General features: G+C 37.6%; 2 protein-coding genes and 1 pseudogene across 5 annotated transcripts in view; 1 reads left to right on the forward strand and 2 right to left on the reverse strand.

Moving 5' to 3' along the window:
* Window positions 1-4520: 4520 nt before the first annotated feature.
* On the reverse strand, window positions 4521-4830 carry LOC107153062 (annotated as a pseudogene).
* Window positions 4831-6682: 1852 nt separating this feature from the next.
* On the forward strand, window positions 6683-8438 carry Gpr119 (G protein-coupled receptor 119). The gene has a single exon (XM_015498567.2). It carries the CDS (start codon window positions 6897-6899, stop codon window positions 7902-7904), a length of 1008 nt encoding a protein of 335 aa, XP_015354053.1. The 5' UTR covers window positions 6683-6896; the 3' UTR covers window positions 7905-8438.
* An 8465-nt stretch (window positions 8439-16903) lies between these two features.
* Slc25a14 (solute carrier family 25 member 14) overlaps window positions 16904-19947 on the reverse strand; it is a 35201-nt gene continuing 32157 nt past the window's right edge. For 3 of the 4 annotated variants that reach the window (XM_015498485.2, XM_048797069.1, XM_015498486.2), the window contains 2 exons: window positions 18327-18407; window positions 16904-17353 (listed from right to left, as the gene is read on the reverse strand). In XM_015498485.2, the coding sequence (XP_015353971.1) occupies window positions 17312-17353; window positions 18327-18407 (123 nt within the window). In that variant the 3' untranslated portion in view covers window positions 16904-17311. The other variant, XM_048797068.1, reaches the window with a different exon arrangement.

A 19947-nucleotide genomic window follows, 5' to 3' on the forward strand; every position in this document is an offset into this window, starting at 1 on the left:
TCGTCAAAGACTCCCATTCTAAGAAGAGACTAAAACAGTCTAGAATTTTAAGCTCAGTGGTAGACCACTTGCCTAGCATATGCAAGGGCCTGGATTCAATTCCCAGTACCATAACAAAAAAAGAGACTAAAGCCTGATTCTTTCACCCTGTCTTGCCATATCATTTCTCTCAATCCACATACACTCACCTCTACAACTGCTACACAGGTAGGCAAAAACAATATGAGCAAAAGAAAAACCTAGTATATATTATATATATTATGTACTGTATATAATATATAATATGTATTATATGACTCATATATATGCATTATATTATATAATTATTGCATTATATAATATATACATTATTACACATATAATTATGTTTTGGTGCATGTATTTAATACACATTATATACATCAATATATAATACATTATATATGTTATAATATAGAATGTAGGTATTATATATAATAATATATTTTATGACATATATAATGTATGTATATTATGTTATATTGTATAATATATATATAAATATTATATAATATTATATATTATAAATATTATTATAAAAATATATAAATAAAATATATTATATGTACTATAATATGCTATAGACAATATAGAATATAAAATTGTATATGGAGGAAGGATGGAGGAAGGATAGCATCTTCAACNGGGGGGAGGGAAAGGGAGAGAGAAGGGAAATTGTATGGAAATGGAAGGAGACCCTCAATGTTACACAAAATTACATATAAGAGGTTGTGAGGGGAAAGGGCGGGGAATAAGGGAGACAATTGAACAACAGCAGATGAGGTAGAGAGGGAAGATGGGAGGGGAGGGGAGGGAGGATAGTAGGGGATAGGAAAGGTAGCAGAATACAATAGTCACTAATATGGCATTATGTAAAAATGTGAATATGTAACCGATGTGATTCTGCAAATTGTATTTGGGGTAAAAATGGGAGTTTATAACCCACTTGAATCAAATGTATGAAAGATGATATGTCATGAGCTTTGTAATGTTTTGAACAACCAATAAAAAAATAGAATATAAAATTGTATATTATATATTGTGTGCAATATATTTTATATTGCATTGATATGCAATATGATATACAATATATATCATATATCATATATATTAAATGTGTATAATATGTATTATAGATACATCATATATTATATTTTATATATGTATTATAATATAGAATATGGGACCAGGGTTGTGGCTCAGTGGTAGAGCACTTGCCTGTCATGTGTGAGGCCCTGGGTTCAATCCTCATCACCACATTTAAATAAAATAAATCAATAAATAAAATAATGGCCCATTGACAACTAAAAAAACATATAAAATAATAATATAGAATATTCTTGTAATATATATTGTATTTGTAATATTATATATTGTGTCTATATTATATTTTATATTATATGTACATTATGATACATAATGTGTATGTAATGTGCTATGTGACATATAATGTTATATATATTATATATTATATGTTGTGTGTTTATTTGCTTTTATTATAAATACATACTATGTATAGTATATATATATTGATGTTGGGGAAGTTTGGTATGGTTTTTTTCTGCTGACATTACACAAATTCATTCTCACTATGAAAATAGTAAGTATTCAAAGTGTCAACATACTTTATATACAATCAGAGATATGAAAAATTTTGGTATAAAGGTGTATTAAGAATTGCAGAAAAAAAGCGAGTAGAGAAAAAACATGGAGAAATATGTGTGTTCTGACACAGGAAGTGATTGAAAGTAGATCATATGCATATAAATTTGTGAACTTGTGGATGAAGGGATATATCATATGATGTATGTATACTGAAGAAATACTATGTATCAATGATGAATAAAAATAAACATCAAAAGTATTCAAAGTAAATCATGACTCTTCATTTCCTACCAATCCCACTCCTCAGTTACTTCCTCTTTGTTAACAATTTCCCTTCCTATGCATTCTAGGCATTTTACATGTGTATATTTGGAGTTGGAGAGTTTTTTTCATAAATGGACCCAAGCTCTATATATTTATTTGTGACCTAATTTGTCAATCAATAATATGTCTTGGAAGTCTATGTCAGTAGATATAAGCCTTTCCCAATCTTTTCATACTGCTGCATGACATTTCATAGTCATGTATATACCAGCCCAGCGATTCAGGAAGAGATATGGGCAAGATACAGCTAAATTATTGCAGGCAGACAGCTGCCCTATGTACCACAAGGAATCAGGTGTGGCTTATCCTGGGTACATTTCTAGAGCTTCCCTCCAGGGGACTGGCTCTGATAGTGGGCTCTCATGTTGAAACCTGCCTTCTCCCCCACTACCTTTCCTGCTGAAATCTCTGCTCCTGGGTCCCATGCCCTCAGGGTGGTTGATGTGCCCTGATATATCCTTTGTGACACCCATGATTAGTAACCTTTAATGCACTCATAGTGAGATAGTTTGACCAGAAAATAATCTCTCTACTCTTCTACCTTTCTTATCATTCTCAACCCTTTTGTTTGTCTTGTAGATGTTTCACTCTGAAGATCCCAAGAACCCCTAGCCTACTCCAATGAGGCAGGACTGTAAGGATCAGCCACCAACCTCCCAGGAACAGCCACATTCCCTATGGCCTTGACCTCACAGTATGGACATACCCCTAGGACACACAGCTAAGATCTTGTGTTGGTGTCGGAAAGGAAGTGAGAAAAACAAAGGGAACACAGAGGTCAGGGTAGGTAAGAAAGATGGGAGTAAGATCAGAGAGAGGAATGCTTGCCACGGAACTTCAAAGGAGGTTGTTTAGGGACTAAAAGACAAATCAATGGTAATAACAATGTTTTGCACTGCTGTAGAAATTCTAAAACCCTCCTGACAGATGGGCATTCAGCTTCTGCTTGCATATGTCCAATGATAGATCATTCAAGACTGCCTAGATTAATTTGAATCAGTTTGTGGGTTTCTAAAAAGACAAAACAGAAAACAGGAAAATTTTAATGGCTGAAAGAAAAGAAAAGATTTAGGGTATGAGCAAAGAAGGGCAGACTGAGAGAACATCTGTAGATGGATGAAGGAGAAAGAGATCAAGGCAGCAGAGAATACCAATGTGGTGGGTAGAATAATACCCCCACAAAAAATGTCCATGTTATAATCCTTGGAACCTAAAAATATGTGACATTACATGGCAAAAGAGTCTTTGTAGGTACAACTAAATTAAAGATCGTGACATGAGAAGGTTATCCTGGTTTTTCCAGGCAGGTCCAATGTAATCACAGAATTCCTTACAAAGAGAATTGAGAGGGGTCAGTCAGAGAAGGAGATTAACTATGGAAACAGAGCTCTGAGTGATGTGTCCAAGAGCCAAGGAATGTGGGCAGCTTCTAGAAGCTAAAAAAGGCAAGGACACAGATCATCTCCTAGTGCCTCCTAAAGGAACACATTCCTGCTGATGCCTTGATTTTAGCCCTCTAAGGCCCATTTTGGACTTCTGCCCTTGAGAAGAGTAAGATAATATATTTGTGTTGTTATAAGCCATTAAGTTTGTGGTAGTGTGTTACAGCAGCAAAAGGGAACTAATATAAGCAGGAACCTGCAAATAGGAGAGAGAAAGGACAACTTTAGTGTGTGCACAGATCATTTGAAGATCTTGTTAAAACTCAGAATCTGCTTCAGATCTTGTTCAAGGCCTGAGTTTCTACATTTGTACGAAGCTCTCCTGTCATACCACTGCTTCTGGTACATGATTTGATTGTGTAATCACTAATATACACTTTGATTAATATTTTGATTAACATTCAGGTACACTTTGATTAACAGTATATTAACTTGGTTAACAAAGGCTAAAGATAGTAATAATATCTGTATAACATTCTACAGTTTATGAAGCCTTGTCACATTCATGATACTTTATTTTGCCATCCTCAATCCTGTTATTTAGGTATTATTATTCCCACAATACACATGAGAAAACCAAAGGAATATCAGAAAGATAAACTCATCTGCCCAACCAAATTCACAGAGATATGGACCCAAGGCATTTTGATCCCAGAGTCTGTGTTTTTGCTACTGGACAGTGGTTCTTATCCCCAACTAAATATCAGAATTGCCTGATAAAACTCCAGATGCACAGGTCACACCCCAGACAAATTTATATTGGAATTTCTTACTATGTGACCTAAACAGTATGCTTTGGAGCTCTCAAGTGATCCTAATGCACAGCCAAGGTTAAGAACCATGGCATCAGAGCAGTGGTTCTCAAAGTGTGGTCCCTTAGCCAGCAGCAACAGAAGATAGAAATATGTTAGGAATTCAGTTTCATGGACCCACCCCAGACCTACTATATCTGAAACTTGAGGATAGGCCCCCCAAATTTGTTATTTTTATTTTAAAAAGCATTCTTTATTATTTAAATATAACATAATTTTCACATGATCATTTACTTATTGCCAAAATGAATTCAAATATGTAGTTTCTTTTATATTAGAGCAAACTAGGAAATCAAGACACTATTGCCATCGTTAAATTTTAGTCTTCAGAGAACAGCATCTCTACAAGATTAGTCTAAAGACACTCAGATTCTACAAGTTTTTGAGGCATTCCATATTTAATTAGTGTAGACACTGCAGTTACTTTCAGTTGTTTTCTGAAGTTATTATTTGAATCTTCCCCCTCAAACAACTGGTTCCACCTGCATGCAGTTTGGACACCAGCTTTTCCCTTTGGTGTCCTTATTACCCCTAAAGTAATAAGTGAAAATGGTCTTGCCAAGGTGCTACTCCACAGCCTGATTGAACTCCTGGAAGCCCAACATGCTCACCTCCTCATAGATAGCCATGAGTCATGAGTACTTCATGCTGCTTGGTGCTGGAGGAGTCTCTTGTTTTTTTTTTTTGTTGTTGTTTGTTTTTTTTTTAAAGAGAGAGAGAGAGAGAGAGAGAGAGAGAGAATTTTTTAATGTTTATTTTTTAGTTTTCGGCAGACACAACATCTTTGTTTGTATGTGGTGCTGAGGATCGAACCCAGGCCGCACGCATGCCAGGCGAGCGCGCTACCACTTGAGCCACATCCCCAGCCCCTTGTTTTTTGTTTTTTAAATAAAATTTACTTATTTATTTTTGGAAGTCAAAGAAAAAACATACTGTATTAAGTATGTTCCAAATCCAAAACTCAATTTGTATTTATAAGATTGGAGCACAGTTGGGATCTGGAGAAAGCTCATCAGCACTGAAATCAACCTCCTAAATGCATGTACCAAAAGAATAAGAACTGTTCCCACACTGGCAAATGGAATATCAAGTTCTCATGACACAGCTTTTCTGAGCCTTTGTAGAACAGACGTCACCAAAGGCCCTTTCAGACTGTCAAACATCCCGGAATATAATATTTGCCTCCACCTCTGTACCTTGCTCTCCACTCTCTCACTTAAAACACTAACCTTTCCCATTTGTGCTCTCACCTGAATTGAGTAAATAAGCTTCTAACCACTCTTATCCCCACCCCTCTCTTCTTGGTATCCAAGATGAGAGTAGCAGGCAAAAGGTTAGTTCAAATGTACCCAAGCAAATGAATATACAACCTAAATTGGAGTCACTTTCACAGCCACCTTCCCTGCACCCACCTCACCTGCTTCAGCAACATTGCTGCCCTTTGGCCTAATCCCCACAAGCTTTTCCCCTGGAAAATTCCACTATCAAAAATTGAGCATAGGGGCTGGGGATGTGGCTCAAGCGGTAGCGCGCTCGCCTGGCATGCGTGCAGCCCGGGTTCGATCCTCAGCACCACATACAAACAAAAAAATATTGTGTCCGCCCAAAACTAAAAAATAAATATTAAAATTCATTCTCTCTCTCTCTCTCTCTCTCTCTCTCTCTCTTAAAAAAAATAAATGAGTCTTACTTTAAAAAATATTGAGCATACTCTTTATTGAATGAAGCCCACCTTGATTTTCACAGATAAACTCAGACCTACAGGATGAAGAAAGGCAAACCTTCTAGTCACTACTCAGTCTGCCATGGTGTGAAACAGTTCCCAATGAATAGACCAAAGAGACAGCAGCTTGAGATGGGGAATGGGCTCTGTTCTAAACCGAATGACAATATTAACAATTCTTTGCCTTCTATTTCCTGTCCTGAGTTCTCAACGAATTGAGTTCCAAGAAGCAAGATACATGGAAACAGCATGCTCTATTTGAATGAATTAGTATCTGAGGTACTAGAAAGCAAAAGATAAGAAACAGTTTCAAAGTGTGGTAACACTCCTGAAAGGATGCTGGGCCCCTCAAACAGCAATCAGCCCACTTCAACTGATTATGATCATCTTGCTTGATTAAAGGCAGTCATAATAGTAACTGAGAATTATTTATTAAGCAAATGCTTAATTAAGCTGAGATTAGTTATTAAGCTGGCACTTGAGCCTTAGGAATAAAAGAAGTGGAAATTTAATAACAAGCTATGGAGGAAGAAAAAGTGTGATTAGAGTCAATTATATCTCCTGTCAGAGAAGAGAACTGATGAATGCACCCATCCCTCCAAAGCCTTTGAAGCATCAATGAAGGGAGAGGGCCTGGAGAGACAGCATGTGCCAGGTACTTGGTAGTTGTCTAGTAACTTGGTTGTTGGAGGGGGAGGGACTATCTCAGGGCTCAGGGGGAGGTCTGCACCGGGATTGCTGCTTTCAGAAAGCTGGAGAGGCAGAAGGCTGAGGACTTTTAAAAGAGAGAGAGTGAATGATTTTTAATGACATCAAGATCTCAAAGATTGGCAAGCTACCAGCCTGAACTGCCAGTGATGACCAGAATTGTGTTATGGCTCTGAGCCCACAGATCCTCCTCATCTGAGCCATGAGAATTTGAGCTGGAAAGCCAGCATGCCTTGGTAAGTGGAAGTCAAGCCACATCAAGACATGGAGTCATCTTTCTCATTTGGAGTGATCCTTGCTATTCTGGCCTTCCTTATCATTGCTACTAATGCACTAGTAGCTGTGGCTGTGCTGCTGTCAATCCACAAGAATGATGGTGTTGGTCTATGCTTCACCTTGAATCTAGCTGTGGCTGACACTTTGATCGGCGTGGCTATCTCTGGCCTAGTTGCAGACCAGCTCTCCAGCTCTGCTCAGACCACACAGAAGACCCTGTGCAGCCTTCGAATGGCATTTGTCACTTCTTCTGCAGCTGCCTCTGTTCTCACAGTCATGTTGATTGCCTTTGACAGGTACCTTGCCATTAAAAAGCCCCTCCGCTACTTTCAGATCATGAGTGGGCTTGTGGCTGGGGCCTGCATTGCTGGGCTATGGTTATTGTCTTACCTTGTTGGCTTCCTCCCACTCGGAGTCTCCATATTCCAGCAAACCACCTACCAAGGGCCCTGCACCTTCTTTGCTGTGTTTCATCCAAGGTTTGTGCTGACCCTCTCCTGTGCTGGCTTCTTCCCAGCCATGCTCCTCTTTGTCTTCTTCTACTGCGACATGCTCAAGATTGCCTCCATGCATAGACAGCAGATTCAAAAGATGGAGCATGCAGGAGCTTTGGCGGGAGCTTACCGGCCCCCGCGGTATGCAAGTGACTTCAAGGCTGTCCGCACTGTGTCTGTTCTCATCGGGAGCTTCACTCTGTCCTGGTCCCCCTTTCTTGTCACTAGCATTGTGCAGGTGGCCTGCCAGGAGTGCTACCTCTACAAAGTGCTGGAACAGTACCTGTGGCTGCTTGGTGTAGGCAACTCCCTGCTCAACCCACTCATCTATGCCTATTGGCAGAAGGAGGTGCGGCTGCAGCTCTACCACATGGCCCTGGGAGTGAAGAAGGGGCTCACCTCACTCCTCTGCCTTCTCACAACCAGGAATGGTGGTTCAGAGAGGCCCAGGGAAAATTCCTGTCACATCATCACTGTCTCCAACTCAGAGCTTGATGGCTAAGATGGTAAGGAAGGAGAAGTTTCAAAGTGCCCTTCCTCTCCTGATTCTGGACCCCAGCTAAGAGATCACGTGGAGCTAAGGGAATGATAAAAGTTGCCTCAGATGACTGACCACCCCACCTTCCACATCCCTTCACCCCCAGAATGAGAGGCAACTGGGACAGGGTCCTGATTTTCTTCTATAACCAGTTTTTCCATCTGCAAATCTCCATTCCTCCCTGTCCTTCTTTTGAAACAGGCCTGTCTCCTGTATAGTATACTTATTTAAAGCAAGAAATGTACTGCTACAAAGCTGTTTGTATAACAAATCTTATTTTTGAACATATCAGAGCAATACTGTCCAACAGAAATATAATGCAAGCCACATAACAGTTTTTAATGTTCTAGTAGCCATGTTAAAAAGGAAACTGACAAAATTAATGTTAATGTTCTTTAACATCTCAAGCTTTAATTTTAAATTATTATTCTAATTGTACATGTTTATGGAGTAGAGTGTGATATTTCAATACACATGTATATGTAATGATCAAATCAGAATAATTAACATTTCCATCTCCTTAAACATTTTTGTTAATGTTTTATTTAATGCAATATATACAAAGTATTATCACTTCAACATGTAATCAATATTAAAAATTACTACTTTTTTCACACTAAGTCTTTGAAATCTAGTGTGTATTTTACTCTTACAGATTATCTGAATTCAAACTAATCATACTTCAAATGCTTAACAGCTCTATGTGGCTAATGGCTCCCATACTAGACAGCACAGAACTACAGAAATAAGGGGTTTTTTTTAGTTGGTAAGTGAGGAGTTCTTGTACCTCCTACCTTCTTTAATATAAATCAGGGATTTTACATAGTGAGTTTGCATAAAACATAGGAACTTGAATTAGAGTCTAAAGCTTGTCTTTCCCCACACTTCATGGAATTTAAATTGTATTATTTGGGAAACAGCCTATTTTGTGATTATTTCTGCTACTATGTCACCCAATCCACCACCACCTTAACTCTCTGGTGCTCCTTTCCCCCAGTTGTCTCATATGTAACTTATAGATACTTACTGATAACAATGCTCAAACACAAATTCTGAGGCACTGGAAAGGAAAAGAGGGAAAAGAGGTAGATACCAAGGCAGACACAGCCAAGCTTTCCAGCCTGGACCCACTTTGACCCCCAGAGATACACTTTCATCCAGTTACTCCCAAAGTTGCATTTTCCTAAGAAACTCAGTCACACAAGAAGATGCCACCAAAATGGTAGAGGAGGCCAGCTGAGGAGCAGGTACCTCATTCTTTTTTCTGTGGGGTATAAAATGACAATTGGCAGCTGGGAATTTTGCTCAGGCTACCTCTGGGAAGCCGTGGCAGGAAAATTCAAGGACAGAATGACACTCTGAAACCACACTCTGCCTTCCTAAGTTCCCTGTAATTCATTCCTCAACCTCCTGGTCTCCACAGTGGATTCTTAGAAAGTTTAGTTCACAAGGCCTTAAACTGAGTTATCTCCTCAGAAAGTTAGTGAGTTGAGAACAAAAGAGGGCAACAAGAAACTAAAATGATGTAGACTAATATATTTGGGATTTGGTGTTGAAGCAACCCTGGAAGGATAATCCTCCAATATCTCTAAAATGATAACCTAATGTGCTAATTTCAAGAGGCCCTTGAAATTTTTCATTAAAAACTCAAATTATGATATTCATAAACTGTATAGAACCTAGCCATCATTCTCTCAAAAAGATGTCACCACATCATGATGCTTTGCACTTGGGTTTTCTTAATTCCCCTCTAATTTTAGATAAACTCCCAGTTTTCTTTCATCAGCCATTCAGAGGAAAATACTCACGACTCTGAGTTTCTGTACTCTTGAAATTTCCACACTCCTTATCTTCACTATCTAATGGTGGGTTTCTTACACATTAGTCCTCCTTTGGTAAATTCTTTTGCAGTTGTTCTGTTTACCACTCTAGCCCAGAGGAGAACATGCTTGCTCTCACCAAAAAATCTTTATGCTCCTACAACTGAAGATTTTGGCTCTTGAGTAGATGATGGAACCCAATATCCCTTGAAGTGCTGAGCATCCAGCAAATAACAGTTTTGCTAACACACTCTTGGATTGGTTTATGAGTTATTGGAAACTAGACAGAAATACAAATAATGATATGGATTTTGGACAAAATTGAAAGCAAGTTCAAGCCAATGCCCTCTTTATTGGTGGTTCAAAGTTTAGTTCCTGGCCTTGCTGCAAAGGCTAGATCTTGCTAATACAACACAAGCAAAGGTGAGTGTAATTTACTTAATTAGCCTGATTTAAGTATTCCACATTGTAAATATATATCAAAACATCATATTGTACCCCATGATTATGTATAATTGTTATCTGCCAATTAAAATAAAATTTTAAAGATTTCTCTAAAGCTACAGGAGAATAGCAGAAACAGAAGGTTAGGTGATCAATCCAAATAACAAAATTCTGCTCTCCCTGAGGGTCAGTATGTGCAAGAAAAAAATCACAGGCTTTGAAGTCCAACAGACAAATGTTCAAATCATGATTCAGTTGTTTAAATTCTCAGAACTAGATTCCTCAACTGTTAATTGGGTAATAATGCCTACCTTATGTTGTTATAGTGAGGATTAACTTAGATAATATGTGTGAAAATGCCTAGTAAATTATAGCACATTGTCAGTGCTCAGAAAAACATTAGCCCTTTTTCCTTAAAATCCTAAACAATAAGTGTACAAGTATGTAATATTTTACCCATTTTCCTATAGTTGTGTTTAATGTAGGGTATTTCCAATTTTTCATTGTTATAATATCACTATAAACACTCTGTGTATAAATCCGACATGTCTCTCTTTGATTCTCTAAGGATAAGTTTTCCAAAGCAGTATTACTAGATCAAGGAGCATTTATGTTTCCCTGGGAGATCTGCTAAGAGGAGTCATAAGTGAACCATAAATGAACAGACCACATTGATATGACTATCAAAGAAATAAGGCTCATGAATTCCTGAAAGCATAAACCATACCAAGGGAGTTAACTTTTGTTGTTCCTGTTGTTGTTGTTGTTGTTGTTAACAAAAGGAAACCTTTTGATGTTCCACCACTAGGATTAATCTTCCTCCTGCAAATTCAGAAGTCTGGACTAATAGAGCACAGTAGTTTAAGAAAGCACCTCAGGGTGCAACTCCATCATCAATATAGCACAGCGTGATATTTCAGTGTTTTGACTCTTAAATTTTTCTCAGGCAGTTACTTTGTGCAATACCATAAAATGCTAAGAGGGTGTGGGAATAAAACATTTATACAAGGGCCAGGATATAGTTCTTGATGCAACTGAAGCCTTAAAGCCATAGTCTCTCAGTTTGCTCACAGGGAAAGATGTGCTCTCACCTAATGGATAACCATGGCTGGGTAAAGTACATGAGAGCTTAACATGCTACTACCCAGCCATATGTTCACTGGATTTACAAGCTGTTAGGACCATAATCAGCCACTGGGCTCAAAGAGCCCTCTCATGAGGAATCCTAGAAACGACCGATGCAGCTGCTAAGAGTCTAAGACTCTGTTTTAATGCACAAAGCAGTTCCTGTTTTTTCAAAACCCCTTTTACAGCACAGGGCAGGCAGGATTTATTTGCTCCTCAGCACTGGAGGGACTAAGAGCATGTGGGGCCAAGAGCCTGATGAGGTCTCTGCACCTGTTTAGGTTTGTTCTTATTGGTATATGTTGTCCAACAATCCCATGATTTAATCTTATTTCTCATTTATCATAATAGATCCATATCAGTTCCAGCTCTGTCTCAATTGTGTTGACATTAGGGCACTAAAAGCTGATTAACACAAAAAGATAACATAGTCATAGGTCCAATAAAATGCCATGCTATCTTACAAAACTGTTCAATGTGATTTTATCACCTGTAGTATTTTTGCAGATTTGTTCATTGAGCCATTCAACAACTATAAAAACATTTCCTATAGAAAAGCAAATGGATGTCATATCATCTCAGAGGTAGTTAAAAAAGACAGAGTAACCAATAAATTATAGCTGAATGGCCACAAGTTAATTTCAAATATAAAAACCAGACTCAGACTCATAATTCAATCATTTCTTTTATTTATTTTTTTGTACTTGTAGTTGGACACAATATCTTTAATTAATTAATTAATTTTTAAAAATTTTTTATGTGGTGCTGAGGATCAAATCCAGGGCCTTGCACATGTGAGGTGAGCAATCTACTGCTGAGCCATAACCCCAGCCCCTAATTCAAGCATTTCTTATCCAAAATCCCAACCACTACTTTAAGATTTCCAGGTCCCTTAGTAATCTTAATATAATAATGTGTTGTTTTTTTAATATTTATTTTTTAGTTATAGGTGGACATAATATCTTTATTTTATCTTTATGTGGTGCTGAGGTTTGAACCTAGTGCCTCATGTGTGCTAGCCGAGCACTCTACCGCTGAGCCACAACCCCAGCCTGTGTTGCTTTTTTTTTTCTTAAACAAACAGGAAAGGGAAGAATGCATGAAAAGTGTTTAAATGAGTAAGCACAGCTAAGACATTGTAAATAAAGAGAGGACAAATATCCTTTACAGTGAAAATTTAGAAATTAAGATTATTGTGGAATTGCCATTCTAACTAAGAAGACATGAAAATATGGGGGGGACAATTTTATTACTTTAACTTACATATAATATCTGAGGACTAGGCTTTTTAAAAATTCCATTAAATGATATACTTTAGTAAATAAAGAATTATTTATAATCAGTTTGGGCACAGTGGCACACACCTTTAATCCCAGTGGCTTGGGAGGCTGAAACAGGAATTTCACAAGTTCAAAGCCAGCCTCACAACTTTATGAGGCCCTAGGCCTTAGTGACACCCTGTCTCAAAAATAAAAACACAAAAAGGGATAGGGATGTACCTCAGTGATAAAGTACCCCTGGGTTAAATCTATAGTACCAAATATATATACATTATTTACAATCATGTTCTTAGTAGCTTAATCACTTGTCCTGTAAAATTATTTGTAAGCATAACAAAATACAAAATACAGACAGCAAGAAGTCTAGCCCCATGTCCAAATAACTAAATTTCAAACTAGTGTTTGAATTCTAAGTTCTGCTGAGAGCCATGCGTCATTCCTACTTGGCTATGGCTCTCAGCAAAGTTCAATAATTCTAGTTTGAATTCTAAATTCAATAATTCTAAGTTCTTCAACAAATGGTCTAATGTACAACAGAAACAAGTTCATTTTGCTTTGCTGTGCCATCTCTGAGGGCAAGAACCTTCTTTCTGAACCCCACTATGCTACCCCTGGTGAACTGTGCTCACATAGACAGGAGGAAGAAGGGTGGGGTAGAAGGGTGCTATAAAGATAGGAGAATTAATGAAATCAATATTTTTTAGTGCTCAACTGCCATAAATTCTTCACTCTAGACAAGGTTAAGTCAGTACACCTCTATAATAACTACAGGCATGGGTTCATGAGCCAGATTACCTGGGTTAGTATGCTGGCTCTGCCACTTTCTAGGGGCAAATCATTTCCACCTTTCTGAGCCTCATCATCTCATCTGAAAAATGAGAACAGTACTTTTCTAAAGGGATAAGGATTTGGACAGTTTTATAAATAATATAATTAAAACAGTACCTGGCAAATAAAAAGTCATGTGAATATTAGGGTTTTTTTCCCCTTGAAATAGGGTCTCACCATATTGCCCAGACTGGCCTCCAACCCCTGGGGCTCAAGCAATCTTCCTGCTTCTGCCTCCTCCTGAACAGCTGGGACTATAGGTATACACCACTCTGCCTGGCTTAGTTATTATTATCTGAGTCATCTTATGCTCCAGCCACTCAAAACATTGGGAGAGCAGGGGGTGAAGATTTTTTCAACTTGTAACCTACAGATTTTGATCATCATTTCAGCCCTTTAAATATATCTTGCTGGGGTACAGGATGTGAGTTGTGAGAATAAAGGATTACTTCAAGGTCTGAGCCACTAAAAGGGTTTTTGTATGGGGCAAGTCAAAAATTTTGTTTTGTACCTGTTAAGTCTGTAGTTCCTGTCAGACGCTAACAGAGATGTGGAGTAAGCAATGGAATGGAGAATACAGGGAGAGGTATAGGCTGGGGATGGACACTTGGAAGTCATTAGCACACAGACAATACTTAAAGTCAAGATGATACTGCCCTTCAAGTGGCTCAGGCTTGAAGTAAACTTTATCATATAATATTCTATCTAGTAATTCAAATTTTAATTCAATTTAAATCCCATAGTATATGCTGAACCTTTATGATATTTTAATGCATTTTATCTGATTCTTTGGCTACAGATCAATTCATTTATTCATTTGACAAACATTTACTGAGTGTATATAACTGTTCTGGGTACTGAAAATTCAGCAGTCAACAAAATCGACATAATCTCTCTCCTTATGAAGTTTACAGACTGATGGAAGATATAGATGTTAATCAAATCATCACACAAATGCAATATAAATTGTGATACGATATAAAAATTATAGTGTGAAAAATTATTTAGATTGGGTAGATAAATTCACTGCAAGGTTTCTCTCTTTTTTATAATACCTTTATATCTATCTATTTATTTATTTATTTTTATGTGGTGCTGAGGATTGAACCCAATGCCTCACATGTGCTAGGCAAGTGCTCTACCACTGAGCCACAATCTCAGCTGTTTCACACTGTTTTCATCAGCAAGTGACAGAAACCTAGAGCTTAGCCCCTGGAAGGTTTCTCTTAAGGAAGAACATTTAAGTTAATGTGAATGAGAGTCATTTCTAACAATATGAACACTTTTGTTCAGCCAATGTGGAAAAAATTACCTTCTTTCTGCTTATCTATCTGGGGTTGAGTTGGTTATCTAACAGATGTAGTAAGTGTTTAAAAATAAATATAAACAGCAAATGCCTATAACCCCAATGGCTCAGCTCACGAAGCTGAGTCAGGAGGATCGCAAGTTCAAACCAGCATCAGCAACTTAGTGAGGCTCTAAGCAACTTAGCAAGACCCTGTCTCTAAAGAAAATGTTTAAAAAGGGCTGGGGATGTAGTTTAAGTGCCCCAGGTTTAATCCCCAGTACAAAAAAAAAAAACCACAGCCAGGTACTGCAGCACACACCTGTAATCCAGTGACTGGGAAGGCTGAGGCAGAAGAATCAAAAGTTTGAGGCCAGCCTCAGTAAGTTAGCCAGAACTTGTCTCAAAATAAAAAATAAAAAGGGCAACTAAAAAGGGCTGAGATGTAGCTCAGTGGTAAAATGCCTCTGGGTTCAATTCCCAGTATCAAAAATAAAAATAAATAAACAAGATGCTACTATTCATCTCCTAGAAGGGCTATAACCCAAAAAAATGACAACACTGAAGGCTAGGAAGGAGGTAGATCCACAGGAATTCCTGTTCACTGCTGCTGGGAATACAAAATTATATAGCCACTTTGGAAGACAGTTTGGCAGTTTCTTATAAAACAAACACACTTTTATCATAACATCCACCAATTGTGCTCCTTGGTATTTACCTAAGTGACCTGAAAACTTATATCCACACAAAAACATGTACACAAAAGATTAGAGCATCTTTATTCATAATTGCCAGAACTTGGAAGCAACCATGATGTCCTTCCGTAGATGAACACATAAATATGTCATGGTATATACAGACAATGGAATATTATTCAGCACTAAAAAGAAATGAGCTATCAAAACATGAAAAGACATGGAGGAAAATTAAATACATATTACTTAGTGAAAGAAGCCAGTTTGAAAAAGGCACAATATGATTCCAACTATATGACACTTTGGAAAAGATAAAACCATGAAGACAATAAAAATATTCAGTGGCTGCCAGGGGCTAGGAAGGAGGGAAGGATGAAGAGGAGAGAGAGAGGATTTTGACAGCAGTTAAATCATTCTATATGATTTTCTAATTGTAGAAACATGTTAAACATTTGTCAAAATGAATAATGCCTCATCAACACGGTAAGATCTAATCTTCATTTGACTCAGCTCAAATGTCACCTCAATTATGAACCTGTGGCAAATCCCCTGTGGCTGTTTCTCTTCCATGCTCCTATAGAACTTTGTTCATCCCTCACATGGTACTCAGAATTTATTGTAATTACTTATTTACACATCTGTTCTCCCACCATAATGTGAGCTTAAAAACCACAGGGCTGGGGCTGGAGCTCAGTGGTAGAATGCTTGCCTAGCATGTGTGAGGCACTGGGTTCGATCCCCAGCACCACATAAAAATGAAACAAATAAAATAAAGGCACACTGTCAGTCTACAACTACAAAAATAAAAAAAAAGAATGAACAATAAAAATGAAGACCTATACTATTCATTCCACCAATGTTTGAGTGACTGCAATACGCCAGGCAATGTTGTATTACAAGACAGTAGCCAGAACTTTTTCCCTATTAATGCCTCTTTTAGCATTTTATCTGTAGGAACTTCCAAATGAGCCACTTGCTTCCTCATTCATGATTAGGAAATAGCTACTTGCCTGGTGTTTAGCAGTGAGTGGCATTATGACAATGAATAGCGGTGGGAAAGCACAAAACACTTATTCTATTCCCATAAATGTGTGCTTTAAGAGTGCAGTCTCTTGGGGCTGGGGTAGTGGCTTAGCGGTAGAGCACTCATCTTGCACATGCAAGACCCTGGGTTCGATCCTCAGCACCACATAAAAATATGTGAATAAAATAAAGGTATTATGTCCAACTACAACTAAAAAATAAATATTAAAAAAAGAGTACAGTCTCAATTTCATATTCACCTTCTTTTTATCACTTTCTAGAGAATGTAACTAAAAGAGTTGGCATAAAGAGGGCTGGGTCTATAGCTCAGCAGTAGAATGCTTGCCTCACATATGTGAGGCACTGGGTTCAATCCTCAGCACCACATAAAAATAAATAAAGATATAAAAAAAGAGTTGGCATAAAATAGTATAGAAAATAGTAAATAAAGACAAAGTCAAAGTGATTTTGCCAGTAAATACTTTAATGAGAACCAAGGTCTATAACATTCATAGCAGTAACTGTCCTGGCCTATGCCTTCTGCTCTAGCCCAAACCTGGGGCTAAGCAACTACATTTAACCAACATTTGAAAAGAAGGCCATTTTGAATGTCACCCATCAGTATCCGTCTTCACAGAAGATACCAATCTGGGGCCAGAGTCTCAATGTTAACACTCCTCTCAGGGAAAAGTTAACATGATAACACAAACACATAAACAACTTTGAACCATCCTTTTTTCTTCCATCAGGAGGCCTTTGGGAGACCATTGGTTCAGTAAACACAACTTTGTCAAAATACATTATAACACGAAAAAGGAAAAAGAAAAAAAATAGAAAGGCTGGCAAAGCCAGGCTCACACATATTCAGTTCTTAGATTTGAAGCCTCTTGAGTTGCTCATATGTAATAAAAAACTGAGGAATAAGTCATGGAAGATCTCTCAGTTGATAATGAAAGCCAAATCCAGTTTTAAAATTGTGCATTGCATTCTCTTAAATTAAGGTACTTAGTCTGTGCTATTCTAAGATGCATTGGCTTAAAGGTCTTTTTTTTAAAACAATACCTGTCAAATCAAAGATGTACTGAGTACCTACCATGTGCCCACTATGATTGCTGGCATTTAGGAATTAAACAGATTAAAATCCTAATATACTTAGGGACAAAGAGAACATACACAATATCCAAGAACATCAAGGACAATGTATAATTTCATGCTAGAATAATTGTTATACACATTAGGTGATTAGAGGAATTTCAAAGAGTTCAGGAAAGACATAATATCTCTGTCAGCCTACAGACCCCATAGGGAGGGAATTACTTTTCAACCCTGTGGTGCTCATGACTATTCACAAAGCACCACACACAGTGCCCAATACATGGCTCTGCACAGCTAAAGGAGGGCAATTCACCCACAAGAAAATTTCTTGTGGATTTCTTCACTCTATGAATGTATTCTGTCCTGTTATTATTTCCCAGCTATTTTAGTCCTATAGTTAGGAGTAGGAAACCCAGACCACCTCAGCATGAACTTTCCTGTGGGCATCTCCCATCAGGGCTTCTAAAAACTTCATAGTCCCTTCCAGATTGTCTGTGTTTGTAGTCATTTTGATTGGAATAGGAAAACAAGAAAGTTTGGTAGATATTTCCAACCCCTTTTAGTTTGTATTAGCCTCCAATTAAAAGCTATTTCTCTATATTTAGTTCCTATATTTAGTTCTCTGTATTTAGTTCCTATATTTAGTTCTCTATATTTAGTTTCAATGGTCTTCATTAGGATGCTTGAGTTTCTTACTTATTTACTTTCATAATCAAATTTTCCTTCCCATAGCCTAGAATTATCTGGGATCTTGAAATACCTGCTTTCATTCTCATGTATGAAAAGGATACAATGATGTTCCATGGTCCAAGTCGAAGCCAGTTTGGCCAAAATCCTTTATAGAGGGCAAAAAAGCCTTCATGTTTCCACATCTGAAGGAAAGATATAACAAAAAACAGTAAATTCCCTTTCTCTTTACATGTGACAATCATTTTCCATCCCCACCCCAGCAACTTATGGCTCCATGAATGTTTTTTTCCTAAAAATACACTTTGAATTCATAAGTAGTCTAAAGACATCTACCCACTTATTCAACAAATATTTACTAAGCACCTACCATATGCAAGGCACTGTTCTTGATGCTGGAAATAGAATAGTACACAAATAGTGCCTGTGGTAGCCAGCCTCTAAGATGGCCCTTAATAAAACTTACCTTCAGGTTATTCATGCCCTTGTGAAGCCCTCACCCATAATGTATCAGGACTGCTCTGTCACCAATAGAAATATGACAGTAGTTTACACATGTCACTTCCCTTGCTAGGTTTTAAGATATTTTAGAGCCAGGTACAGAGGCTCATGTCTGTAATCCTAGATACTTAGGGGACTGGAACAGAATATCACAAATTCAAGGGCAGCTTAGGCAACTTGGTGAGACCTTATTTCAAAATAAAAATAAAAAGGGGGGCTGGGGTTGTGGCTCAATGGTAGAGTGCTCGCCTAGCATACATGAGGCACTGGGTTCGATCCTCAGCACCACATAAATGTAAAATAAAGATATTGTGTCCATCTAAAACTTAAGAATAAATATTTTTAAAAAAATAAAAATAAAATAAAAGGGCTGGGGAGTGTAGCTCAGTGATAAGAGTGCTTTTGGGTTCAATATAGTATCACAAAAATATTCATATATATATAAGGCATCTGCCTTATTATGATCTTAAATCATTCACTCTGAAGGAAAGCAGCCACTGTGGCATGAAGAAAGGCCTACACAGTAAGGAAATAAGACTTCCAGTCAACAGCCCACATGAGCAGTCTTTGAAGTAGATATCTTAGCTCCAGTCAAACCTTTAGATGACTGCAGTCCTAGGTGACATGTGGACTACAGTCTCCTCTGAGACCCTAAATTAGAATCACTTAGCTAAGCTACTTCCCAATTCCTGATCCACAAAAACTCCAAAGTAGCAATATTTTGTTGTTTTAAAGCACTGCAGTACATAACTTACAAAGTCCCTCCCCTCATTGAGTACATATTCTCTAGTGGGGCTGACAAGCAAATACACAAATTGATATATATGATAACTAGGAATAAATGCTATGAAGAAAAGTAAAACAGGGTGTAAGTCCATAGGGAGTTGGACAACTCATTGTTCCATCATTGTAAATTCTGTGTGACCCCATGGTCTATTTCATATGAATGCTTTCAGGATTACAGGAGGAACAATGTAAACTGCTTTGTTTCAGTTTCCTGCTTTGTACAATATGGTGCGGGGGGCGGGGTGTCTCTGTATAGACCAAGTGGTTATAAGATCTAAATGATAAATTATGTATACTCAAGCTCATAAACTGTTGGTATGTGCTGAATTTTGCCAGCAGAAACTGTTATTTTATAGTTTTTTTACTGTTATTTAATAGATATTGTCTGTTTTATATATATATATATATATATATATATATATATATATATATATATAT

Source organism: Marmota marmota, unplaced genomic scaffold (genome assembly GCF_001458135.2).
Source record: "Marmota marmota marmota unplaced genomic scaffold, marMar, whole genome shotgun sequence".
In the NCBI taxonomy this organism is placed as follows: domain Eukaryota; kingdom Metazoa; phylum Chordata; class Mammalia; order Rodentia; family Sciuridae; genus Marmota; species Marmota marmota.

Coding starts and splice junctions, on each gene's coding strand:
- Gpr119 (XM_015498567.2), top strand. CDS start 6,897: ATGGAGTCATCTTTCTCATTTGGAGTGATCCTTGCTATTCTGGCCTTC.